This window comes from Sinocyclocheilus rhinocerous, unplaced genomic scaffold (genome assembly GCF_001515625.1).
Source record: "Sinocyclocheilus rhinocerous isolate Xijiao unplaced genomic scaffold, SAMN03320098_v1.1 scaffold5273, whole genome shotgun sequence".
In the NCBI taxonomy this organism is placed as follows: domain Eukaryota; kingdom Metazoa; phylum Chordata; class Actinopteri; order Cypriniformes; family Cyprinidae; genus Sinocyclocheilus; species Sinocyclocheilus rhinocerous.
In genome coordinates, this window is record NW_015629081.1 from 76,120 (window position 1) to 103,181 (window position 27,062).

The 27,062-nt window shown below is 36.7% G+C and overlaps 1 protein-coding gene across 2 annotated transcripts; it reads left to right on the forward strand.

Annotated features, from left to right (window-relative positions):
* On the forward strand, positions 1-26,849 carry LOC107738801 (paired box protein Pax-3-like). Of its 2 annotated transcripts, none has more exons than XM_016550654.1 (9): positions 1-104; positions 990-1,225; positions 1,786-1,915; positions 2,160-2,306; positions 16,629-16,828; positions 17,521-17,686; positions 18,034-18,254; positions 24,010-24,273; positions 26,792-26,849. In XM_016550654.1, the coding sequence occupies exons 1-9, from the start codon at positions 20-22 to the stop codon at positions 26,807-26,809; spliced, it is 1,467 nt and encodes a 488-aa protein (XP_016406140.1). In that variant the 5' UTR covers positions 1-19; the 3' UTR covers positions 26,810-26,849. The 2 variants fall into 2 exon arrangements, with proteins under 2 accessions (XP_016406140.1, XP_016406141.1); XM_016550655.1 differs by having other exon boundaries at positions 1,789-1,915.
* Positions 26,850-27,062: the final 213 nt, after the last annotated feature.

Below are 27,062 nucleotides of genomic sequence, written 5' to 3' on the forward strand. Positions count from 1 at the left end.
TCTTTCTTGCAGAGGAGATATGACCGCATTAGCGGGGGGCATTTCCAGGATGATGCGCCCCATGCCACCCCAAAACTACCCGAGAGGAGGCTATTCCTTGGAGGGTAAGGTGTTAGCATCTGTGGTTACGACGGAACAGCCTGAACTTACATGAATTCACAAAATTGATTCTGTATAAGACATATTTGATCTGATGCATGTCAATATTCTAAATGGAGAAAGGAAATGACATTGAAAATATTAAAATTTTATTGTAAAAAATAAAGTTACTAACAGTGAAAAAACTTGGTTTAATTATTTTGTGATGTGAAAAATTACAGCTCCCAACCACTTGGAATGCCTTTACTATTTCAATCTGAAACAAAACAAAACTTAAAAAAAAAAAAACAATAATGATGAACATGTTTTTAAAATTGTATTCATAATTTTTGTTTCTAAACAATGAAACCTGTATTCTAATGTAGTGAAGTTTATTTAATGCTAAAAAAAAAGCTTTTCTTTTAGCCTATATGAAATGTTAGTTTTTTATAAAAAAAAACAAAAACAAACTTGACCGCTTTTAAATACAAATATATAATATAAAAATGTTCTGTCAACAAGTAACATCTTTGCAAATGATTAAAAATTAGATTTTTTGTCTAATAAAAACATTTTAGTATTTGTAGTAGTATTTATATCATTTATTATTAGTAGTATTAGTTTTATTGTTGTTGTGTTGTCGTTTTTGTATTTGAATAAGAAAAGAACATACAGCTGTCATGCTTTCATGAATATATTTTCACTATTAACGAATCATTAAAGCAAACGCACAACTTTTAGTGATGCAAGTTAGGAAAAAAAAACTCTGCAAACTCATTTAAGTTTATAAAAGCGTAAACTTAAAAGTGAGTTTGCGGTTATATATCTTTCTTTACAAAATACATGTTCACTTTAGCACAAGGAAATCGTCGTCTGTCATTGACACAACCTTTCCCCCCTTCCTACTGCAGTCTCCACGCCGTTAGGTCAGGGCCGCGTGAACCAGCTCGGTGGAGTCTTCATAAACGGACGCCCTCTGCCCAATCACATCCGCCACAAGATAGTAGAGATGGCCCATCACGGGATACGACCGTGCGTCATCTCCCGACAGCTGCGCGTGTCGCACGGATGCGTTTCCAAAATTTTATGCAGGTACCAGGAGACCGGATCCATTCGGCCCGGTGCTATTGGTGGCAGCAAACCCAAGGTAGGACATCACCGAGGCCATTTCATGCCCTGCTAGAACTGAATTGTATTATTGAATTTATTAGAAAGTTCATCCAGTTTCACATTTAAATATGGTGTATATGAGTGTACAGACACCTTACGTTCAGCAAATAATTTCCACAATAAACAGTTTTCATTGTTTAGAATCATTTTGTCTATTGTTTTTATTATCTTAAAAAATATTTTAAGTCTGCAGATCAGTCCATTTGTCTCTAAAGCACTAATGCATAGACGTTTCTTAAAGAATTAGAGAATAAAACCCTTATTTTTAAGAGATTGTAACACATATTATTTTTTGCCTTGTTTAACACATCTTATGACTTAAAAATGAAATGAACACCATATTGTGTAATAGTAACCCAGTGTTAATTAATTGTACAGAACTTCTCGCGAATAGTCGCATAAGCATAACTAAATGGAAACTGACGATTTGATCTGTATACATTCTTGTTATAATCGTTTCTAGATATTTTAAAAGTTATCATAAAATGGAATAAATATATATAAAATTTAATTATTATGTAACCATTGTAATGAAAGCAGAGCACAGCTCCCGATGTGGAAAAGAAAATCGAAGAATACAAGAGAGAGAATCCAGGGATGTTCAGCTGGGAGATTCGGGATAAGCTTCTGAAAGATGGGATCTGCGATCGAAATAACGTGCTCTCAGGTAGGCCTACTGAATTTTATCTGTCAATCTGTGCAGTTTAGTTTATGTTTTTAAGATATTGCTTCCAACACCTGTTGCTTGGGGGGGGGGACAGAGAAATATATATATATATATATTTCATAGAAGATCGTTTTAAATGCCTCGTGGTTACGGACTGAATTTTTATGCTTCCACATTTTCAATTGTTTAAACATTCAGTGCAATTCTGATGTAATTTGATGAAGCTTTGCATGTCTGTCCGCAGTGAGTTCCATTAGCCGCATGCTGCGCTGTAAATTTGGTGCAGGAAACGGAGATGAAGATGAGGATGATGATGAAGTGGAAAAAAGGGAGATCGAGGAAAACGAAAGAAGAGCCAAACACAGCATCGACGGGATTCTCGGCGACAGATGTAAGTTCTGACGGGTTTTATCTTTTACGCGGAATTGAGATGAGCACAATGAGTTTACAGGTAGCCTGTCTACAAAAGTTTTATTATAGCCTAGATAGAAATATTTAGGCCTAGGCTATATATGTTTAGGTCATAAATGCATTCTTCTTAACAATAACAACACCAGCAATAATAATAATAATAATTTTTATTATTATTGAATGCTAATGTGTGTTCTGTTATTAAGAAAATATTTGTAAAAATACGTAGCATATAGGCCTAGGCTACATTAAAAAATGCGTGAATGTCATAAGCACATTTACAGTTTATATTTTTTCCCGAGTGAATATCGCTTTTAATGTTTCAGTTTGAGTTTTTGCCACCAAATGCTAAATAGATTGATGGGAAAAATGGCCCACGTCTTCAGTAGGCTATTTTTTTTTTCTTTTAGCGTTTTTTGTGTCTTTCCTTAAACTCATTGGAACTGAATTGAGGAGCATCGGAGATTAACCTCCTAAAACGAGACGTTCCTGGAGTGAAACTGGCCGAATCAGTAAATCAAACATTTGTCCAAGAATAGCGTTCACTAAAAGACGCTCCTGCGGTGCACAATCGGACACTTGAGGATGAACTTGGGAAACAAAAGCGAAAGAGTCCATGAGATTCACGCTTCAGTTTCCTCAGGACAAAGCTCGGCCTAGCAGTAGCTTGGTCCTGACAAAAGACTCCAAGCTTTTCAAAATTTGGAAAGAAAGGAAGAAAAAACGGTCTAACAAAAGGCGCAGAGAGGACATTATGGACGGGCAATGAGAGATGAATTATTCACGAATGACCGTAGTCCCGGCTCAGAAGTGTTTTATAGACTTCGAGGCCTGAATAATGTGTCCATTTTTAGCTAGATCATGTTTTGGAATTTTCCCTTTCGCCCCCCAAAACGACGTCAACAGCATTTGGAGGTAATATTTAATTTTAAGATGTTTTAATGGTAACGTTTATTTAAAAATGAACACCTGTTGATTGGAGTGTATATGCATTTTCAGATCGAGACCATTAAAAAATAAAGTGTCTCATTTAAATATTTGGATTTATGGAATTACTTGTTTGATTATTTCAAGTAAAAACGTAGGCTATAATAGGTCTACTTTTTGGATTTTTATAAATATAAAAATATTTACAGCCTACATTCTCGTTAACATTTTCATAAAAGAAAGTCCAAACAAAAAGATTGATGTTTCAAATAAAATCTGTTATTTTGCATATGCTGTTTAAACGTTTCAATCACTATAAAAGCAATTTACCAGTGAGCTTGCTCACGACACAAGAGTCGCGTTCACCTGCAGAGGTAACCATAGCAACATTTTGCCGCTCTAGCGCGAGTATTGCTCAACAGCGACAAAACAAAAGTAGCCTTCTCTCAGATTGATTTGTTAATATACATATATATATATATATATATATATCACCGGTATATCATACATTTTTTGTGCTTAAAATTTTGCTTCTTTAAAATGCGTTATGTTAATACGGCTAACATGGCTAACATTAGGCCTAGTGTTGCAAGAGACGACAAGCCCGCGAAAATCGCTGAACAATTTATACGTTAGATAGGCCTAGTTAAAAAATAAAGTTAGTGAATTTTTCGTCGAAATTTAATTAGTGACACTCAAAAGTCAAAACAACGTTGTAAAATATCACGAACATTTTTAACATCTACGCAGCGGATAGCCTCGAGGCAGTACCCAGGCCATTTCCCCAGTTGAAGAAGAAATTGTATGTATTAACTTGGAAATTGATACAGGCAGCGCGTTTTTCTAACCCCCACCGGCCTGGAACTCTTGCGCAGAGGAGTTTGTTCTAGATGTCAAGTGGAGAGAGAAACTCTGAGCTGTGAGCGCGCTAGCCGGATCACCCCGCGTCATGGGCCGCGCTACAATTGGCGCACATTATACTCAGCGGGAATTCTGGGAGTGTCAATTTATGGTTTTTCACTCTAAATTATACAATGACTTTTTCTTTTTCACTTCCAAAAACCGTAATTTTAACATGTTGTTTGGACTTGGAGATGACTGATTGATATGAACTTTTGTAACGCACAACATTGCAAAAAGCTTACTGCTTTGAAAAACTTGAGTAAACACAAAATGGGTTGCCATTAGTTCAGCTCCACATTGTAGAGCTAGATTGATTTCGGATTGTTCATCGTTTCAGCTCAGACACTGATATAACTACATCTTATTTGCTTTTTAACTCCTAAATGTACACTGTAAAAAAAAATCTGTGACATTTACGGTAAAATACCGGCAGCTGTGGTTGCCAGAATTTCACCGTTAAAAATATGGTAGCAATATTTTAGGTTTTACAGACTTAACTTAAATTCACAATAAAATTACTGATAACCAATTAACAGGTTTTTACTGTAGCATTTTTACAGTCTTTTACTGTTAAAATCACAATCATTTTTTACAGTGTATGTTGAACATGCATACTTTTTTTCCATTTACATGAACTTCAATAGGCCTATAACATTTTATCAGGAATATGGTGCTTTTTGAATCACAGATACTCACAAACATAGTGAGTTTCACGTTGAGAAATCTTGCTGTCTTGATGAGCGTTTGTTGCAAGCTCCTAACATGCATTTCAGCATGATTGCATTACGGGTTTACAATATGTTCTGCTATTTGCTGACTTTTTTTGTGCTGTTTTGCTGTCATTGTTGGTTAATTGTTGTGTGATGGTCATCTTAAATGAGCTTTTAAATAAGTGCAAACAAATTAGGTCAACAAAGGAGTTTTACTAAGAGCACATATTGAGACACAACATTTATCATGGCTTAGTTTTCATTCAGTGAGAACAATGTCTATAGTTAATATTCAAGACTACAATTTGTAGAGGATATTTTTTCAACATCATGAAACCAAGCTAAGAAATTAAAACATTCATCTATAGGCCCACTTTGACATCAACATTTAGCAATATACCAAATAATAAATATTAATAATCCCCATATTTATTCATTCCACTAATACAGAACTCAAGGATAGGTTATAATTCAGTGTTAAGTTCATCACAATATGAAATTAGTTGTGATTTTCGTGGCAGAAATGATTGTGAGTCAAATGGACTGAAACAGACATCTTATTAGAACTTATTGATGAGTTATTTTTTAACAATGTCACACAAATATTTTCCATCACATTTTTAGGACTAAAGCATTAGATGGTTTTTATGTTGTATTTGCGTACAACATTTTTTTAAACCTGGACTTGCAACAGAATATGTCTATATCTGCACTGAAAAAAAAGAAAGAAAGAACAAAACAGTGAATGAAAGAAAGGAAGCGCAAGGGGAAAGGAGAAAGGAAAACAGCCTTTTCAAAGCTCGGTTAATGTTTTTGTTTTCCTAGAAGGATCAATCACCTCTGGCTTTTATTCACATGTAGATGTGTCTACATCATAAAACTCAGTGAGTCCTGATCTCCATTGACACACTGTAAACTTCTCCTCTCTCCATTCACTCTCGTCCGTTTGTTTGCAGTGGGCTGATTCTGCGCTGGCTGTATTTCACTCTCTCCTCCCTGCTTGTGGGAGTTGTTGTTTTTTCCTATTCGGTGCTCAGTTAAAATCTCAAAAGGGTGTTTTCAGAATCAAGAGGGTGTTCTCTAGCCAAATATTGATTAAGTATGTGTTTGCTGAGTCTATAGTTGTCGGGTAAGAGGGGTGTGTTGGCTCTGGGCCCCTGCTCCTTCAAAACCTATTGTTGGGCCCCTTAAAGGCTTGAGATCAAAGCAAAGGCCCCTTCAGATTTATTTGTCTGGGAAAAGGCAGTGTAGAGGACCATTGCTTACTAATACTGGATTGAGAAAACACCTCAAAAGATGTTTCTCAAAAACTGTTTGCTGAGGAAGCTCAACAAAAATGTAGATTTTTTTTTGGTAGTATTTGTGATTTTTAAGTTATTTAAAAAACAACAACTCTTTTTTACTCAAGTAAAAAGTGATAATTTATATGAAATTATGTTTTTCATTAGTTGTCTTTTTCCCCTAGACTGTAATAAAATGCTTTTTTTTTACTTAAAATTTGTTTTGTTGGTATAAATGTATATGTATATAGATTGGTTTAGTGATGTTAATATTTTTTACTTAAATAAAACCACTTTTTTCAATATAAAATTATTGGATCAATACAGGCTTCTCTCCTGTTTCCAAAGAAATTTTTAAGAACTGCAAGGGATCGTTCTAATGCCTGGAATCATTCTATGTGAATTGATAAAACTTATCCCACAATGCCGTGTTTGCCAGAGCACATCCCCTCCTTTTTCCTATACTATTAACTTTGGGAAAACCGACAATCCTCGAGCCTCATTTAGCTAATTAAAAGTAACTAAAGTCATCAAAGAGCCACGGCCCCTCTCTCACAGATTCTCATTCACGGCAGGCGAAAAAGAAAACTCCGAAATACAAACAGTCAAAGGGATCAAGTTTTTTTTGAAAGGGAGTCCCGTGGAGGCCAATTGAATGAGCTTAGTGCTTTCAGACGTGCCATGGTGAACGCAGTCAACATGTAATAATTAGTTTCATTGAGCTGCATTCCAACAATCTGCTGCTTTTCTCCTGGGCTCATTGTCTCCCAGCAGGCCAATAGCCAGGAGGACAGAGAGAATCAAGCAATGACAACACATGAAAGATTCAGCTGCCTTTGTCCGAGAGAGCAAGGAGGACTTTGTTTGTGTAAATAAAATAGGGCTTTTGCCTGCTTTGCTGACTGGATACTTGCTCAGTAGAAAATGGGGGAGAGAAAGCAAAAGATGCACTGCAAATACAGACAGCTGTGTCACACAATAATAAACAGATATTTTGGGGATGATTTATTTTTTTCATGACCGCAAATGTACTCTGAGCAGTAAAGCCAGATGTACTCATCCAAAATTAGACCACAATTGGGCAACTATAGCCCAATCTGGCTCTTGGGGGTCTAGTTTTGTATGTTTTATGAGGTCTGTCTCTCTGATCAATAAACAAGGGCTCTTCTCTCTGCTGGAATGTTCCTCAGTCATGATTCCGGGGCCCTGCGGGAATGGAGATGAGCAATCATCTGCCTTTTATTCAGCTGTTCCTTGAAACCTAACAATCTTCGCCCTTCTCTTTCCATCTCTCGTTAAACACAGCGCAAGTTTATTGAGGTTACGGATCGCACGAGTTATCTGAACGACAATGGAGTTTTTAGGGCGGTGATAAAGATTAAACAGCTCTGGCGAAAGACATCCATTGTTGTCGCGTTTGTGCGACGTTCTCAGAAACGGCCTAGACCGTGCATCATTTCCACATGATGTCATTCCATTCGATTTCAAAGTGGCACGCAAAGGAAGAAAACACACATGCACGCGGTCGCACTGAGCTTATCTCCAAGTGAATGCCGCCTGTATGCTTCATTAGGTCGGCTTTATACACTGGCACCAGCATTGTGATCCTCAAATATTAATTCAAAGAACAATTAATGAATGCAAACCATCTTTGAAGATGGGGGTGCGGGGTCAAACCCGGACCAGCCCCTAGCGACTGATGGACTCCTCTTCCACTCCTCTCTTCTCAAAGACGGTTTGAAGCGTCCAAAAGAAAAAGTGAGCAATAGAAGGTCAATGAGAATAGGGGCTCCTCGCCAAATAGAGCGCTCTGTTTTCTTGCAAGTGTTTGAGTGAGTGAAACTCTGGCAAAGGAGCGATGAAAAGGAGGGGAAAGGAGAGGTCGAGGGTTTCAGGGGCCTTGCCATAAAGACTCACAATGAGGCAGTTAATTGAGAAGAGCTAGACGCCGTTGTCAATCACTTAACTTGAGGAACTTCACTTCTTAACTGCCAAAAGATGCTGGTGAGAGAGGGAGAGAGAGAGAGAGAGAGAGAGAGAGAGAGAGAATTACAGCAGAATCACAACACAGACTCTCTATGATGGCCAATAAACGCTTTGAAACTGAAGAAGACAAAGGAGAACTGGGTTTAAATGAACTTTCAAGAACTTTACATGTGCTACTGAGCATCTGTTTCCACCGAAAAATAGAAGAGATCATCCAGAAATGAGGATTCGTCAAAATTCAGTAAAAAATCAGTAAATTTCTTTCTTTTCCAGTTAAACATATTTTAAAAATCCTAAAACAAGATTAATTTACATAAGAAGGAAAATTGCATAATATATCAGATCATATTGAATGAAAGTATATATTTAAAATATTATTCAATATTATTTTTTGTTTTTAATTTAAACAACATCATTCAATTATTCAATTATTTGTATATTTTATTTCTAAATTTCTAACAGGCATTTTATGCAGTGTAACGAGGTTTAGGTCTTTAGGGGCAGAAGTGATTATCAAAAAGGTGTTTTGTATGATGAGAGGTGAGGTCTACACTTGTGGATTGTAATTGCAATTGTCACGGGATTTTTTTTTTTGTGTGTGTGTCATTTTGTCGGCTTAGCATGTGACCCACTTGTCCCCGTCATGGCTTACTCAATGTGTGCATGTTTGGTAGGAAAGCATGAGTCAAGAACATAAATATAACGTGATGTCAATGTAATGAGCACTCATATATTTTGGAGCATGTGGTGTGTGTTCCCGCGGTGCGATCGCTGCGTGGGTTCTGCGTTTTGGCTTTGTCCCGTTGTTAGGAGCGATTCCATGCTGCAACAGGCACCTCTGTACTGTTCAGACATGATAATGAGCAAAGCATGCAGGGAACCCATAATGCCTCAGCATCCCTTCTTTATGGTCCTCGTGTCGGTCTCCAAAAATGGATCTTAACGTATTTCTTTTTAACACACAGAATAACAGTTGTGAACTCAATGGCCTCTTTTAAACCATCATTCAGTTTGTTTTACTTATATATTTTATATTTATTCATTACTCTACTGTTTTGGGTCAGTACGATTTTTTATTTGAATGAAATGAATACTTTTATTCAGCAAGGACACATTAAATTGTACAGTGAAGGCATTTGTAATGCTTAAAAGTTTCAGTTTTAAATAAATGCTGTTCTTGCTGAATTTTCTATTCATCAAAGAATCCACAAAAATATAAAGCAGCACCATTTTCAACATTGATAATAATCAGAAATGTTTCTTGAGCATCAAATCAGCATATTAGAATTATTTCTGAAGGATCATGTGACACTGAAGACTGGATTAATGATGCTGAAAATTCAGCTGTGCATCACAGGAATAAATTACATTTTAAATTATGTTAAAATAGAAAACAGGTATTTTAAATTGTAATAACATTTCAGATTTTTAGTGGTTTTACGGTATTTTTTAATCAAAGAAATGAAGCTTTGGTGAGCGTAAGAGACTAACATTATTAAAAACGTACTAACCCCAAACTTTTGAACAGTAGTGTATATTGATATATTGATTTATCATATAGTGATATATATGATATGAGCAATTTCATGGCATTTTGATGTAGGTTTTATAACTTTTGGAGTGTGCATCTGACCCATTTGCACCCACACAGGCAACACACAACACGCTTCCCTTGATAGTACTATATATCAGTACCATGGTCACATTTGGCAGTTGGTTAGGCATGTATAGTTAACATCCAGAAAGTATCTCAAGGATGATACTGTCCAAAAGTGTGTCCAAAATGTCCAGTCGCATTGTAGTCCACCTGCAAGGTTGAAAATGATCTTTTCTCCTCTTTGTCTCTCTCTTGCTCCGTCTACCACTCTTTCTCTCTCGCTCGGTTTCTCTCGGGGCAGCTGCTGGGGTCGTGGCTCTTTAGCGAGTTGAGTGACTCCCTGCTCCTCCCTCTTAACAAAATGCCAACCCCAGATGGAGTCGTGATCGTTCCGTTAACCATTCTTCTCCCTACATCTGCTGGGATTCTATATACTCCTTAATTCACTCACCAGTGGCTGGCTGGGGCGCAGGCTGAAAGGGCCAGAACTCCTCCACGCTGCAAATAAATGCTTCATTTGTCTCTTCTCTCTTTTGTTTTGTTTGGGGAACACATGTCACGAGCTCAATTACCCAACCATTTAACAGCCCCTGAGGAGGAGAAGACTCTCCCCTACCAGGAGCTATAAACTGCCCAGATGGTCGTCTGTGGACTCTGGTGCTCTCGCTCCAACATCCCTGTGTTTACTTTCACTTTATCTGCTCTCTTTGTTTTTGCGCCTTTGTTTGTATGTCAAAGTGTGTGTTGCATTAGAGTTGCCAACCTGACTTTCCAGAAGAAAAATCACAAAAGATCGCTTTCAAATCTCAGTGGCTTCAGCAAATGGATTTTCCAGGTTCTCAGATGTTTCTCCTGAGGAAAAACACTTAAGTAATCTCACGTGTTGCAGAAGAGACCTCAGGATGTCTCAGACTGTGCTCAGATTTGACAAGATACCATGCCAAAAATTCAGCATGAATGCAAATGTTTCTCCTCAAATCTAATCTGATTCATTTTATTTCTCTATATTGTTCTTCTATGTCAATAATTGACTCGTTTTTGTCATTTTTAGAAATGCTAGGAGGAGACCAAGTTGATTCTTAAAGTGATAGTTCACCCAAAAACACAAATGCTGTCATCATTTACTAACCCTCAGGTTGTTCCAAACCCATAAAAGAAGATATTTGGAGATTTTGTCCGTAGAGTGGAAGTCAATGGGTTCCAATGTTGCTTGGTTCCCAGCGTTCTTCAAAATGTCTTATTTTGTGTTCCGCAGAAGAAAGAAAGTTTGAAATGACATGAGGGTGAGTAAACGATGCCAGAATGTTCGTATTTGGGTGGAGTATCCCTTTAAATGCAACATTACTGAGAACTCAATCAAGTCTCTAGCAACATTTGAGCAATAGCTTTCCTCTAGGTTTCCAAATCCATAATTTTAAAGTCAACAAACTCTCTTCGAGTTTTGCACAAAGCTGCATTTGCTTTGCGTCATTTTGGCTTCTGTTTTTCAGCCTTCTCTTGTTTCTCTGTGATTATGCTTGGAATTCAACACAACCCCTTTAACGTCCATCCAAATGCTACGGAGTTCATTCAGCAGAGCGCACATCTCTCTCTCTCTCTTTTCTCGAGCGCACTGATAAATGCTGTGTGTAGCTGGCAGGCTGCAGGTTTGTGGGGTTTGTCCTGCGTGTGAGGAATATAAATCTGATGTGTGAGCGAGAGGCACCATGCGCTGCTAACATGAATTAACGCTCACTAAATTACAATAGGCCTACTGGAGACTCTTCCTGTGGCTAGAGGCTTCAAAAATGCAACATGTCCTCCTGCTAATGGCATATTTAAACAATTACTAAATTAATAATTTTTGCCTATTTTTTTTGTTTAGATCTATTTGCAGTTGTGGAATTCCATCATGTCTAGATCCTCAATCAATTTGTGGCATTAGATTTTCTCTCCAGTTACACTTAGTATATTTTTTTAAAGTAAAAAAAAAGACATTTTTCCATGAAATTTCATAATTTATTTTGTCAGAGCAAATATTTACACCCCTAGTGCTTATCCTTGTTGTTTCACACTTGTTTTTAAAATGTAATTCATTTGGATAATATCTTTACTGTTAGCGTTATGCAGATAAAGTGGTCCAGATGTTACCTGTCTTGCTTCATCAGTGTCTCTTTTTCTTGGTGCAACATATCACTCATTGTAGCTAGACTTTCAGTCGTCTGTTTTAATCACAATTTTGATGATGAAAGACAAAACCTCAGTCCAAAAGTCAAAGAGAAGCAGAGTAGAAGAGCGTGAGGGTGAGAGGATGGATGGGATAAGCGGTTGGTGGTGTATTGGGACAGGTATGCTGTGGGAAGTGGCCACAGTATGAGATTCCTGTCCTGCTGAAATTCTGATGAAACTCTCAGAATCTTTCAGGGAGTCTGTCACTCTCGCCGTTTAGCTGTTTCAGCTCATAAGACCTTTTTTCTTGTTATAAAACGGATAGTTCCGGTCCTTGATTCTTGAAGCTGTTGTAAATTACTCTACAAACATACACCTTTGTTTACGTTTGTCTGTTGCTTGGCAACCACTTTGTTGCAACCACAACCGTTTCTGAGGAACTACATTGTTTGGTGGAAGAATACTGTTTGTATTAATATCATTACACTTTATTTGCTCTGTTTTATTTTGTGAAACCTTACTACGTATATGGAATAACTGTTTTATAAAAGCAATAAGCACCGTGAAGCCGTGGCTTACAGTGAATTTATAACAGCTAAGGGGGTTTTATAGTTTTTAAGGGGGTTTTAGCAACGCCCCTTAGCTGTTATAAATTCACTGTAAACCACGGCTTCTTGGGGCTTATTGCTTTATTAAAACATCATTAAAATAGTGTTTTTACACAATTCCAAGCTGAAATAAATTTTTTTAAAATGTTCTGATCTCTCCGTTGGCATTATAAGTGTTTGGTTATTTGTGGAAAATTCTATGCATTTTTTCCCCTATGCTTTCAAGCTTCTGTCTAACTTTTCATTCAGAATTCAAAGCTTCTCAGTGACATTTTAAACCATTTAAAAAGTGTTTTCCCACATTTCCAGATTAAAAATAATTTTTTGACATTTATTGCTCTCCCTTTGGGAAATTTCAAGCTTTTGGTTATTTAGATGAAATTACATGCTTTTTTTCAGTTTTTTTAATGCTTTGATATTTTAAGTTATTAAAATCCTGTTTTTCATGGGAAATATGGAATGCAATTTCTCTCAATTTCTGTATCGATCTGATTATCAGAGTGAATTTGATTCCTGTTAAATCAATCTCTAGTCCAATCTGATGCTGTTTGTTGAAATCCCATGTCAGTGAAGTTAAAAATCCCGGGAAAGAGAGAAGTGTCTGTTTAGAGTACGTCAATGCTGTAAATGGACATGATGGACGAGACCGGGACTGACAATCATCTTAAACTAGAATCGCTATTCCCACACACCCCTCACTAGTCACTAAACTAGTCCCCCAGGTGCCATTGAGCGATCGGCCCCCGTCTTCTTATTTTTTCCCCTAACTCTCTCCGTATCGCTCTTTCCCCGTCACCCCCCACCACCTCCACCTCTGTAACCCCCTGGCCGTGGAGGAGGAAGGGTTCGGGGGCGGCCCCCCGCTGTTCCCCTGCGGAGCCCCCATTGCCCTGCATCCAGCCCTCATTGTGCCCACCTCCCCCCCGCCCCCTGCCAGGCAGGTGACAGGGGCCTCAATGCTGCCCGGACCGAGCTCATGGAACCTACAGATGGAGCGTGGAAATCAGACTCCAAAGAGCTCAGTCACCATTCTCACTAAACAGGCCAACAAAAGACTGCCAAATAACTCTTCAAAAGAGATGGAGTGAGAGAGAGAGAGGGAGCGCGAGAGAGAGAAAGAGCCAAATGCAACAGTGTCATTTACAGATTACAGTCTGTGTAGCGTTTGACTTTTTTGCAGCAGTAATGCTACAAACTCCGAGCAGTTATGGGAAAGACTGACTTACTTATTTACTCTTATTTTATTTTATTTAATTTTTGTTTGTTTGTTTGCCTTTTTTTTGCAGCCAAATGATACACGATGGGGTTTTATTTATTTACTTATTTTTTTATTGTATTTACTTTATTTTATTTTATTTTATATTATTTGTTTTTATATTTTTATTTAGTTTTATTTTATTTGTATTATTTGACTTTTTGCAGTGGTATTGATAGAAACTCAAGGAATTAATGGAAAGGCTGGCTTATTATTTTAATTAATTAATTAATTTTATTTTATTTACTTTATTTACTACTTATTGATTTACTTGTTATTTTATTTGTAGCATATACATTTTTGCAGTGGTAATGATAAAAACTGATAAAAGACCGACTTTTTACCTATTTGTATGGGTTTTTCATACCTTTTATTTGATTTACTTTTAATTTATTTGATTCTTATCATTTGACTTTTTTGCTGTGAAAATGAAAGAAACTCTGACTTATTTACTTCTTTTCTTTTTTATTTTATTTACTTAATTTTTATTTCTTTATATTTTATTATATTATGTTTTGTTTTATTTGACTTTTTGCAGCGATAATGATAGAAACTCGAGGGAATTAAGAGAAGAAAAAAAAATGAAAAGTGAGATGTTTTACTTGTACCCAAATCATAAAGCGATTTGGAAACTCTCGTGCCTTCTCTTTTCCTCACATGATTTGATTTGATGGTTTGAGTTCTGGATGTCAGTTTTGGGGGAATATCATATTTTTATGTGCTTATTTTAATTTGCGACTCAGTTCTCTGAGGGCTTTCTTTATGAAGAAAATGATGGATGCCATATCCTCAATAACTGGCTGTTCATTCCAGGTGCTGTCTACTGAAAATAGTCCAGACTTTTGGGGAAAATGGCATGAAAAGTGACTTTTCCAGTAGCGTTATAGAGTGGAAAAGTGGTAAAGGACAGTCTTCCCTCCCTCCCTGTTTCTCTTTTTCCTTTCCAACTCTCATGAGTTGCCCAGAGAGATGCACGCTGGCAGCAGCATTTCCTGTGTGGCTCCAGGGTGGAGAACGAAGGATTTGCTTCACGTGACTCTTCACTTTTAATTAAACCTCAAAATCTCTCTTTCTTCTTCACCCTTTCTCTTGTTTGCTCTCTTTCTCTGCAGGAGAAATACACCTGCAATATCAGTTGGGAAGTCCAAATGAGTTTTTGTTTGTGAAATAGAAACATTACCTAGTTTATTTATGACATCTGCATTACTAAAAAAGTAAAAATGGTTTTACATTTCAACTGTAAACCATATTAAATGAGCTTATGCAGATCATCAAAGGACAAATTCATTTGATTGACACATTGCAGATCTAACTTTTTGCGTATACCTTACTTGTTGGTTGTTATACTTTGTAAATTTGTACTGAAACTCAATGAAAAGTAGATTTAATGGATGGTTTGCATTTTTAATTGAAGGGTCTGTGGATGAGGTTTCGCTGGGCGAACTCGGGCGTCTTTTTACATTTTGTGTTTTCAACCATATGGGGTGAAAATCGAAGAGAGAGCGAACAAGAGAAAGGAGATGGCTAGTGTCAGACGAAGCAGATGTGGCGTTGGCGAGTTCTTTCGAGGCGTATTACTGGACAATAGCTGGCTGTCACGCTAGTTTGAGGAGCCTAATCATTTGATAGGGCCCCCCTCCTCTGGGTACAGATTCCCTGAGCTTTAGTCCACTCACACCAACATTCTCTTCTGCTGAATTAGCGACGAAAGAACCTCTCACCCGGTCCAACTTCACAAATAATACCTGCATATGAGCGAGGGCTGATGTGTGTGTTTGTGTGTAAACACAGAGCGCTGGGTGAGAGAAAGTGTTAGATATACTGACCTTCAGTTATAACCAAACAACTTACAGCAATATTGTGGTCAATTTATCTTGCCAAATATAACACGTTTTAAAAATGAATTCTCAGATATTCTTTTGCAGATAGTTAATAGAATTGATTGGACAAGTCATGGATCCTGTTTCACTTTTGTTATTATTGTAACGTGAATATTTTGTTACATTTTGTATATTTGTATATTGAGTATGTAGAATGTGTTTAGGAGTCCCTTGTGCATTCAGACATGGCGTACAAAATAATTTCCACAGCATTGCTGCTCAAAACAATTTCTAGCACCTATTTATTTATTTATTTATTTAATTCATTCATTCATTCATTCAAAAGTCTTTGTTTAATTTATTTTAAGAATTAATTTAATTTGCTTTTGTATTATTTATTTTTTGTTTATTTTAAAGGGGTCATATGATGCTTTTTTAAAGATCATTCATATGACCCCTTTAAAATAAACAAAAAATAAATAATACAAAAGCAAATTAAATTAATTCTTAAAATAAATTAAACAAAGACTTTTGAATGAATGAATGAATGAATTAAATAATTAATAATTAATTAATGTGAAATATGTATACTGCACAAACTAAATGATAAATACCTAAATAAGTAAAACGTGCTTTAGTATTATTTATTTATAATTTAAAGCTTTTTATTTAAATTTTTTATGAATTTACTTAATTTGCTGTAGTATTTTTATTGTATTTTTTAAATATGCCACTTTGTTTAGTCTGTGCAATACAAACAATGAATTTTTGAAGAATATTTTTTTTATACATTGAACGTAACTGAGGACTGGGGCTGTCAAAAACACCATAAAAATATGAGGTGCGAAAAAATGTATGCGGTACGAGGTATGACTTGTGCACTATTTTCCAACTCTATACAATAGTTTTGTGAGAGAATCGGATCCGAATTCAAGTCGTGAACTATTCATTTAAAGTTTGTTCTCTGCTAAAACAAATGAAAATCTCTCACAGCTGATTCCAGAGCTCATAGAGTTCTGGATTTATTCTTTATTTAATAATAATCTCATTTGAATGTTTTCTTTACAGCAAGCCACTCAGACGAGGGCTCAGATGTGGACTCAGAACCGGGTTTGCCATTAAAGAGGAAACAGCGGCGCAGTCGGACCACGTTCACGGCCGAGCAGCTGGAGGAGCTGGAGAGAGCTTTCGAACGCACCCATTACCCTGATATTTACACCAGAGAAGAGCTCGCTCAGAGAGCTAAACTCACCGAGGCACGAGTACAGGTACATCAGCACACACACCTTTGATATTCAACTCTATTACTTCCTGTAAAAGCTTTGTTAATCATGTGACAACTTGGAATTACTGGCACTTTTTAGCCTGTATCTTTGTGGAAATGATCACTCTACACACACTTTCTCGTAAGTCGCATTGCTGTTTAAAAAAAAAAAGTAAATGTGGTTTACACTGGGAGACTAAATTTACCAGCATTTATCCCTGCACCCTTTGCCCCGAAGTCACATGACACACCCGCATAAACACAGGCTTCTTTGTGCCACGTCTGACCTCTTGTTTTTACTGTAGTATTCTGTCGCGGAAAAACCTCAAAACAGAATCTTTTAATAAACTCTATTATTAGGTCCTTCTAACCCAATTAAACTAGAACCCGTGGCATGATGTCACTGCTTTTTAATGAGCACAGATGTTTCGATCGCAATCAGACCAAACAAGCCTTCGGCTACTGAACACACAAAGAGCGCCTGTGTACACTCAGATACATCACACACACAAACACATTCTTACAGGAATAACATGGTTCCATATCTGGTTCCCGAATAAAGGGGGGTGTTATGGGAAGCCCATGCTGAAATGTGTCATGTTTTAAATTTGTCAGTCTGTAGATGTGTTTATGTGAGTAAATAGTTATTCCGGGTGTTAAATGTAAGTATGTTGTTTGTCATTTTCTGTCCTGCAGGTTTGGTTTAGTAATAGAAGAGCTCGCTGGAGGAAGCAGGCAGGAGCCAATCAGCTCATGGCGTTTAATCACCTGATACCTGGTGGTTTCCCACCCTCTGCGATGGCGAGTCTTCAGCCCTATCAGCTGGCGGACAGCCCTTACCCGCCCTCATCTATCTCACAAGGTGAGAACTGTAAAGCAGAATAATACACTACCATTCAAACGTTTGGGGTCAGTATAATAATAATAATAATAAACATAAAAAATCAGCAAGGATGCATTAAATTGATCAAAAGTGACAGTAAAGACATTTAGAATGTTTAAATTTCAACTGAACTTTATATTCATCAAAGAATCGTGGGGAAAAAATGTGTGAGGGTTTCCACAAAAATATTAAGCAGCAACACAACAAACATCGACATTGATACTAATAAGAAATGCTTTTTGAGCAACAAATGAACATATTAGAATGATTTCTGAAGTATCATGTGGCACTGAAGACTCATTCTCTTTCTCTTTCTCTCTCAACAGTATCGGAGCATCCCAGCACTGTGCACAGGCCTCAGCCTCTTCCCCCCACCTCAGTGCATCAGACTGGGCTTGGCAGCGGACCGGGGGCCCAGGAGGGGAGTTCGGCCTACTGCCTCTCCTCTGGACGTCATGGTTTCTCTAGTTACTCTGACGGCTATGTGGCTGCACCTGGCCACGCAAACCCAGTGAACCCCACCATCAGCAATGGCCTCCCATCACAGGTCAGTATCATTTCACTTCACATACAGTTTGGGCATACAGTATATGGCTGCAGATACTGACCAGCTGCCAGAGGTTTCCACCAAACAATCTGTGTTATGGTTGGGACAGTGTTACTCAATTTACATGCAAAGAGGTTAGGCAATCGTACAGGGTCATACAAGGAAATCTTAAAGGTACAGTTGCAAAAGATGCCTTTTTGATTCAAGCTTTAGAGTCTTAGAAAGAGTAGAAAATGGTTGCGCAAAATAGCTTGTGGTGCATGAAAATATTGCAAGACTTTATATATGAGGTTCTCAAAAAGTAGAATAATAAGTCTCTTTTAAACTGTGTTTGTATCTCACAGGCATTACTGGTTTTGTTTTGATTTGTGCTTTTTTGCTAATCAGTTATAGTTCTTATATGATTATAAATCATGGTTTTGTTTTGTGCTTTTTTGCTAACCAATTATAGTTCTTATAGGATTATGAATCATGGTTTTGTTTCTAATTAAAGATATCATTGATCATCTTGCTGAACAGTAGACATTAATAAGGTTAGTGCAGGTGTGGTTTGGCATTTTTAAAAGAATTACTCAAGAAACATACATTATTATTGTTAATGCTGAAAACAGTTGTGCTGCTTAATATTTTTGTGGAAACTGTGACAAGATTTTTCAAGATTTTTTTTGATGACTAGAAAGTAGCATTTGTTTTAAATCTTGTTTTAAATGTCTTTACTGTCATATTTGACCAATGTAATGCATCCTTGCTGAATAAAAGCACTGATTTCTTTCAAAACGAAAAATCCTACTGACCCCAAACTTGGAGAAAGTCTCTGTTTTTACACCGACCAGCAGAATGGCAATGTGAGTGAATGTGAGAATGAAGGTGTGAGGAGGGCTAGGACACATGATGGAAACGAGAAGTGAAAGACAATTATTTGTGATTACACAGGACTGACTTAGAGGTCAGGTAGCTCTCACACTCACACTCGGTCTGTTATTGCCATTAGTGTGTGTGTGTGTGTGTGTGTGTGTTTGTAACCTGGCACAGGATCGGCTGGTGCTGTTGTGTTGTTGTTGAAGGGCAGGGATTCTTGTCGTCATGACGATGCTGGAACTCTCAGCGTCTGGGATTGTAATTATGGGATGCTCCGGACTCTTAATTGATTGGAATGGGAGAATTTACCCTCCATAATGTGCTGTGTAATTTATGCAAATGAGCCACTTTGTTGGCTAATTGTTTGAATTATGTATTTATCTTAATGTATGCTGAAATAAGCTTGGGATTCGGGGTGTGCTGAGGAGGCTTGTCCCTGCAGATTGGTTTGTAATTTATTACCAAATGAAATTGTGATTATTTATAATTACATATTTTATTTTTTGTATATTAATTACAAAAATATGATAGTACAGTGACGGATAAAGCTTATGACCAAATCCATGGAGAGGATTCTTTATTTCATAAGGTTTATGCTTTTTAAAATCAACTTTTGCATATTGGAGAAAAAAATATGTTTTGGTAACACATTACAATAAGGTGCCATTAGTTAACATTAGTTAATGCATTAGCTAACAAAGAGCAATAATTTTGTTACAGCATTTATTAATTTTGGTACTGCATCACTGCCATGATATATGTTCAAAAGAAGAAAAAAAAAACATGGTATTTCCTTTTTAGTGTTTTTGTTCTTGCTGTAAAACATTACTTCTACGAGAACAATGATTGACCTATAAATCAGTTCAAGTCGGTCTCATATGGTTTTCTGATCCAATTCACTGCTTTTAATCCCATAATTTCATGTTCATTGTCTCAAATGTACTTTTTATTTAAAAAAATTCAGAAAGTCATAAAATACGTTTCATTGCAGCTGTAGCCTGTTCTCCTGTCAGTAAAAAGTGCTAAAAAAGCACTTAGTAACATGTTTCATTTTTTGTGCAGTGGTTTGTATAATATTTTTTGTGCAGTTTAAATTAAATAAATAGTCGAGATTAAATCTCATGCATCAGTTTGTGAAACCAACAACAACAAAACCAGAAATTGTAATCACAACGATTGCTTAATGTATTTAATATTAAATATTCCATCAAAATGGCATTTTATATGGATTTGGGAACATTGCATTTTTGCTCTTTGAGCTCTGGCGAATGTGGGCTGCTTCCTCCGGACAGCTGCGTGCATGCATCGTCCTGGCTGGGAAAATGTTTTATGAGGAAGCTTTTTGTCAACAACTCCTGTCTGTGGTCTGGACATGGAAGGAACATTTTAGCTTTCACCTCACATGTAGCCGGGCCCGGGCCCCCCATGGGGAGGTGAACGAAAGAGTTTAACCTCCATGTGCTTTTCATTTGTTAAGCATCACACATCAGCGTGTGACTCACACATGCGCTGCTGTACATGATATACGCTGTCAGCTCGTGTGATCCAGCACCTGAAAATCTGCGAGCGCTTAGAGCTTTCAGTCCATTTCTCTTCTGAACAGCTGTTGAAGATGAACCCCAAAAGGAATTTCATGACCCTTCACACCGCTTGTAAAAGCGTTAACCGCACAAACACACATGGTTTCCTTGCAAAATGAGGAAATGGCATAGACGCCCATTTTTTTTTCTATGAAGGAATATTCCAGGTATTCCTTAACTTGTATTCCATTCAATACAAGTTAAGTTCATTTTTTGCAGAATTTGTAGCATAATGTTGATTACCTCAAAAAATAATTTTGACTAGGCTCACGTTTTCATAAAAAAATCCAGGTTATGGTGAGGCGCTTACAATGGAAGTGAATGGGGACCATTTTAAAACCAGAAATTTCTAAATGCTTACAATTAATTGCTTTAAAATGTTTTCAACCATTTGTATTAGAAATTTGTGTAGTGTTTAATTTTCAGTCATTTTTATAGTCATTTTACAGTTTTAGGCATTGCGTTATCATAGCAACAAAATTGTAAAACTGAACATAACTTTGCACAGATGTGTTTGGAACGATATGAGGATGAGTAAATAGTGACAGATTCTTTTAACATTTCACATGAAAACCTCTGTATTTTTCTAAATATGCTAAGTTCACTTCATTGTTTTAAAAAGCATAAACCTTATAAAATAAAGATGCTTCTAATGGAAGTGAATGGGGCTGATTTTTAGGATTTGAAAAGCAAAAATGTATAAATTCTTAAAATTAACTTTTCTATTTAGTTTTTGTGTTATTACATTTTAATTCATTTTTATAGTCATTTTAAAATTTTAGGGGTTGAATTATAAAACTGAATATAATCTTACACAGAAAAGGCTATTAAGCATTTTTCACCCATGCTGAAATCATGTTAATACACATATGTTTTGGGGCTATACTATTGAAACAGTAATTTAATGATTTAAAGGGATAGTTCACCCAAAAATGAAAATTTGATGTTTATCTGCTTACCCCCAGGGCATCCAAGATGTAGGTGACTTTGTTTCTTCAGTAGAACACAAACGAAGATTTTTAACTCAAACCGTTGCAGTCTGTCAGTCTTGTAATGGAATTGAATGGGAATCACGGCTTTGAGAGTCAAAAAAACAAAACCAAATTAAACCCTGCGGCTCGTGACGATACATTGATGTCCTAAGACACGAAACGATCGGTTTGTGCAAGAAACTGAATAGCGAATGGAAATCACGGCTTTGAGAGTCAAAAAAACATAAAAACAAAACCAAATTAAACCCTGCGGCTCGTGACGATACATTGATGTGTAAAGACATGAAACGATCGGTCTGTGCAAGAAACTGAACAATATATATATAGTTTTTTACCTCTGATGCACCGTAATGTCTGAACTGTCCTGAGCGCGTCCTCGTCTTCTTCTTCTTCTTACTTTGGTTTTGTTTCTGTTTGTTTTTTTGACTCTCAAAACCGTGATTCCCATTCAATTCCATTATAAGACTGACAGACTGCAACGGTTTGAGTTAAAAATCTTTGTTTGTGTTCTACTGAAGAAACAAAGTCACCTACATCTTGGATGCCCTGGGGGTAAGCAGATAAACATCACATTTTCATTTTTGGGTGAACTATCCCTTTAATACTGGCAACCTTCATTTCCATTGTAAGTGCATCTCTGTAACTGAGATTTTTTTTAATATATATGAAAACATTATTTATGGATTGTTTTTCCAATTGAGTACCTTTCCAGATGTCCCCACAGGGAGGTTTTTGTCGGATTTAGCTCACGTCTGAGGACAAATGTGTCCCTAAAGAATATCTAAGCAAACTCACCAACATATGACATACTTATTCCATATGTTTCTTCTGTTCTATTGGTTTTTAAGATCAAATCTTGATAGAAAATGCCATATCATTCTATTTGCTTTCTTTTTTTCCTTACTCTCATTTTTTCATCTGGCTATGCTCTCTTCTTAAACACACAACTCTACACTCAGAATTGTTGTCAGGAAAATGTTAACCGGGCAAAGAAATACAGCCCGTCTCGCCTGACTCCACCCCTCTTTGGTTGAACCGGGTAACGGTTTAAAAGGAACCATGTGTTCAGCAGGATGGGGAATAATTTGACTCTCATGGACTCTGGATAGAGTCAGTGGGCCGGCCGGTTGCTCAGTCGGTCGGTCGGTGTGCTGGAGATTTTTTCTGGGCTGGGCTGGTTTTGATTAATGATTAGCAGAGGGAGGGAACTGATCTGTATTTGGCCCATCAAGCGGCGTCCGAGAGCTCACAGACACTGATGGCACACTCGCGTCTCGCTTCCATCTGTCTGTCACTGGTGTGAATTAGACACGGGCGGCCAGCGATCTTCACTCGCTGTCAGCTAATCATTTCAGATGTGTGTTACACACTGCTGCTTGATAAAAGGAAGGGCTGAATTAAAAACTTTAGCATTGTCATTATGTTCAGTTTGGTGTGCTGAATTCATTTCACATCATAGAGTTTAAAACAAAAGCAAATTTTCATTGTTTTTTTTGGTGATGATGAAGAATTCTGATAGGTCTGAGAACTTAAGTTAATCCATGTGCATTAAAAAATATGTTTAAAAAAATGATTTTAGTCATTCTTAAGTAAATTTGAGAAGTTCTGAATACTAGCGGACTGTGCTGTGAGTTATTTCCAGGGTGTTGCTAGGTGGTTGCTAGGCTCGTCAGTGTAAGTCTATGGTATTGTCTCCCATTTCATCACCTGCCAGGCAAAAATTGGAAGTCTGATCTCTTGGAAAAGTATATATACCTTTAAAATTATGCATACCTGCATGAATAAACATTTAATAAAACAGCTGTTTTTTTCTGTGTTATTTATGCATCGATGACATCTTATTATAGGTTTTGTTAATATTTGGAATTAGATTTTAAATGTAGTTAAAGTTTTTGTATTTTTTATCATTATTATTATTATTATATATATTTTTAAATGCCTACGTAGTTTTTATTAAGTTTTAGTTTTAGCTATTTTATATATGTAAAAAAAAAATAGAAAAAAAAATTATATATATATATATATATATATAAATGTTCAGTTGTTGTTTATTTAAACAGTAATGCTTTTTAAGGTTTTATTTTTTAGTTTTAGTTAACAGTAATAACACTGCTTTGTCACATAAAACTGATTTGTAAGCATGCAGATGATTAAATGTGGTTTTCTGAACTCACTTGGTTACCAGAATTTGGTCATGTATTGGCTAACCAGCATAAATCAGCTTGAACAGCACGGAAATTCGTTGGTCTAGGCTAGTTTTTTCAGTATTTGCTTGTTAAAGTAACTTAGCATAGTTGTACTAAATGTTCTCTTGTTTTTCCTCAGGTGATGGGGCTGTTGAATCCGGGTGGAGTGCCGCACCAGCCGCAGAGTGATTTTGCTCTCTCTCCGTTGACGGGCGGTTTGGAGCCCAGCACAGGCATGACTCCCAGCTGCCACTCCTCTCAGAGACTGGAGGTTCTGTCAGGCCTGCCCAGCATGCCAACTCTGCCCAGCTCCCAGTCCTACTGCCCCTCCAGCTACAGTTCACCCGGGTACAGCATGGACCACATGGCGTCTTACCAGTACAGCCAATATGGGCAGAGCAAGGTGAATACCCGCACTGAGAGAGAGCCACATGTTTATGTTCTAAAAACATTTTAGTTTGTTGTGGAAACGGAAAAAGTTCCATTTTGCATTCGATGCGTAGCTGTGATATTTTATAGAGACTATTACAGTTTTTATTCATTTTGATTTGTTTTTTATTTTTATATTTTCTGTTTTCACTTTCATTTTAGTTAAAGTTTCAGTAATTTTGTTGTGGTTTTGTCATTTTAATTCGTTTTTGAAATATGTATATATCGTCTTTATTCATTTTTAATTCAGTTTTATTTATTTTTAGCACATCAAGTAAAAATAAATTAAAATAAGAAATGTTGCCTTTGCAACTAACCGAAATAAAACGTAATACGTAATAGTAATAATAATACGTTAAAAGTATTTTTTATATTTTATTTTGCGGATTAATTGAAAAGAAAAAATGTCGATCAATTCATCGGTTTTTGATTGGATGAAGGCAAATCTGAATGCAGTCGATTGTGAGAAAGGGGCGGGATTTATGCAGACAAAATTGGAGAAGTCCTGCATAAGTCACCAGAGAGGTAAGGTCGAGTTGACATTTTGATGAAAAATTACAAGGTAAAAAATAAATAAATATATATGCATGGATGAATCATTCACAATTAGATCAATAACGTGCATTAAGAAAATAGATTTGACATGAATTTCCATTTAATGTTGGCTTTAATTCATCTCTTTACTAAAGAGCAATTCATTCTAATGAATATGTTTTGTTTGTGCAACCACACGGTTGTTTAATGTTACTTTTACTAGTAGTCACATTCATCCCTTTTTCATTTAATTATATTTGTACACTTTTTGACACTTTTATTGATGCATGGCATATGATTTTGATGAGCTGCATCACCACAGCTCGACATTTTAGAATAACCGTTCTAACCGCTACAGTTCAGCCAGGAAACTTTAAAAAAAAAAAAGCAAAGATTCTATAGAGAAACATGATCATCTAAACGTCAACTGAGATTATTTTCAGTGAAGTATTGGTCTTTTAATCTGAGGCGTAATCATAGGTTTACATTAGTTAGTTGTGATCCGCCGGGCTGCCACACAGGTAAACGCTGCCGTGGTTTACGATGCTTAACCCGCGACCTTTCACGACCCTGTGAGATGAGCTATATCTCATCAGCTCCAGGCATCCGTCAGCCAGCCATGTAATGAGCTCTGGGTAACAAAGATATCGTTCATGATCCACTCAAACACGCAGTGAAACGAGAGGAGCAGCCGTCTCAGAACATGTTAGACAGAAGCGGAGGGGGGAGACTTGCATGTCGAGTGCCCAATCCAGGACTGCATCTTGATATAATTAATTTGCTGGGGTCCGCACCCCGTAAGCACAGAGCTGGGGGTCCGTGGAGGAGTTAGCGGGGGTCTCGTGTAGGAGTAGAATGGCCCGTGGCAGGCAGATATTAGAACCATGTGTTTCAGACGGGTCAGATCTGTAGTTGCTGTTGATCATTGACTCTGATCCATACAGAACTGAATATAGCTCTCTTTTCATTTCTCCCCCTCTCTCAATCTCTCTTACTTTCTCTCTCTGTCTGTCTTTTTAGTGGAATTGGCACGCACCGGCTCGCTCAATCATGCACTGTGTTTTGTTGGATCTTACGCTTTTGCATATTTCGATTAATTTTTTTCTTTTGGCAAAGGCTACGTCAATATAGTCATATATTGATATCAGTGGTTCTCAGCCGTTGTGCCGGAGCCCACTAGGAGGCATCAGTAGACTTCCAAGACCTTAATATGATGTATTTCATGTAATGAGTTTTTTTTGTGTGTGTGTTTGTGTTTGTGTATACTGTTTTGTAAAAAAGCTAAATCTGCTAATATATATATATATATATACAGTTCTGCAACATGCAAAACTGTCCAATTTTTTATTATTTCCCTAAACAATTATTGTTATCAATTACTAAACATTTTATTTTATTTTTCATTTCTATGAGACATTTACTCATGTTAAATTTGTCCACAGTGACAAAGTAATCTAAAATAGTGTAGAAAGTGGAAACATGTCATATAAATAAAGTATGAAATTGACATTTATTTATTTATATGCAGTTATATACAGTAAAATATGCATTTTATTTATTCTTAAAACACGTTCACACATTTCAGTTTAATTTTTTTAAACCGTACGTAATTTAATATTTGAAACATTATTTTAGTATCGTTGATATACTATTATAGGTTTTGTTCATATTTTGAATTTTATTTGATAGTTTCTGTTTTCCTTAGAATTTTAGTTAAATTTTTCATAATATTGTTGTGCATTTTTGTCATTTTGATTAGTTTTGTGTCTGTATGGTTTTTATTATGTTTTTATTACTTCAACTTAAACTAAATGAAAATGAGAATTGTTGTCTTGGCACCTAACTGAATTAAAATCCATTAATATTTATTTCATTTCAAGTAATGATGTTTTTCATGGATTCTTAATACGATAATGACCCTGACCTTAAATTAACATCTCTCTCTCCGTCTCTTTCAGGTGCCTTTCATTATCTGAAACCCAGCATTGACTGAATGAAGACAGACAGGAAGGAGATGAAGCCATCTATGGATGGTCTGACCGTAAACTCTTGCACTTGAGCTCTCCTTCACCTCTTGAATGTTTGACCAAAATGACCATCCATCCTCAAACTCCCGCTCGAGGAGCACTGAGGAGAGGCCAGCGGTGCTGGTGGTCCTCTTTAACGCCTGTGGGTCCGAAGTGCAAACTCTCTAACCATTAGGCCACGACTTCCCACGAATAGGAAAGT

What these genes read in the sequence shown, in the direction of transcription:
- LOC107738801 (XM_016550654.1), top strand. Translation starts at nt 20, where the DNA reads ATGACCGCATTAGCGGGGGGCATTTCCAGGATGATGCGCCCCATGCCA. An exon ending in TCGAAATAACGTGCTCTCAG is followed by an intron (nt 1,916 to 2,159) that starts GTAGGCCTACTG and finishes GTCTGTCCGCAG; the next exon opens with TGAGTTCCATTAGCCGCATG. An exon ending in GCAATGGCCTCCCATCACAG is followed by an intron (nt 18,255 to 24,009) that starts GTCAGTATCATT and finishes GTTTTTCCTCAG; the next exon opens with GTGATGGGGCTGTTGAATCC.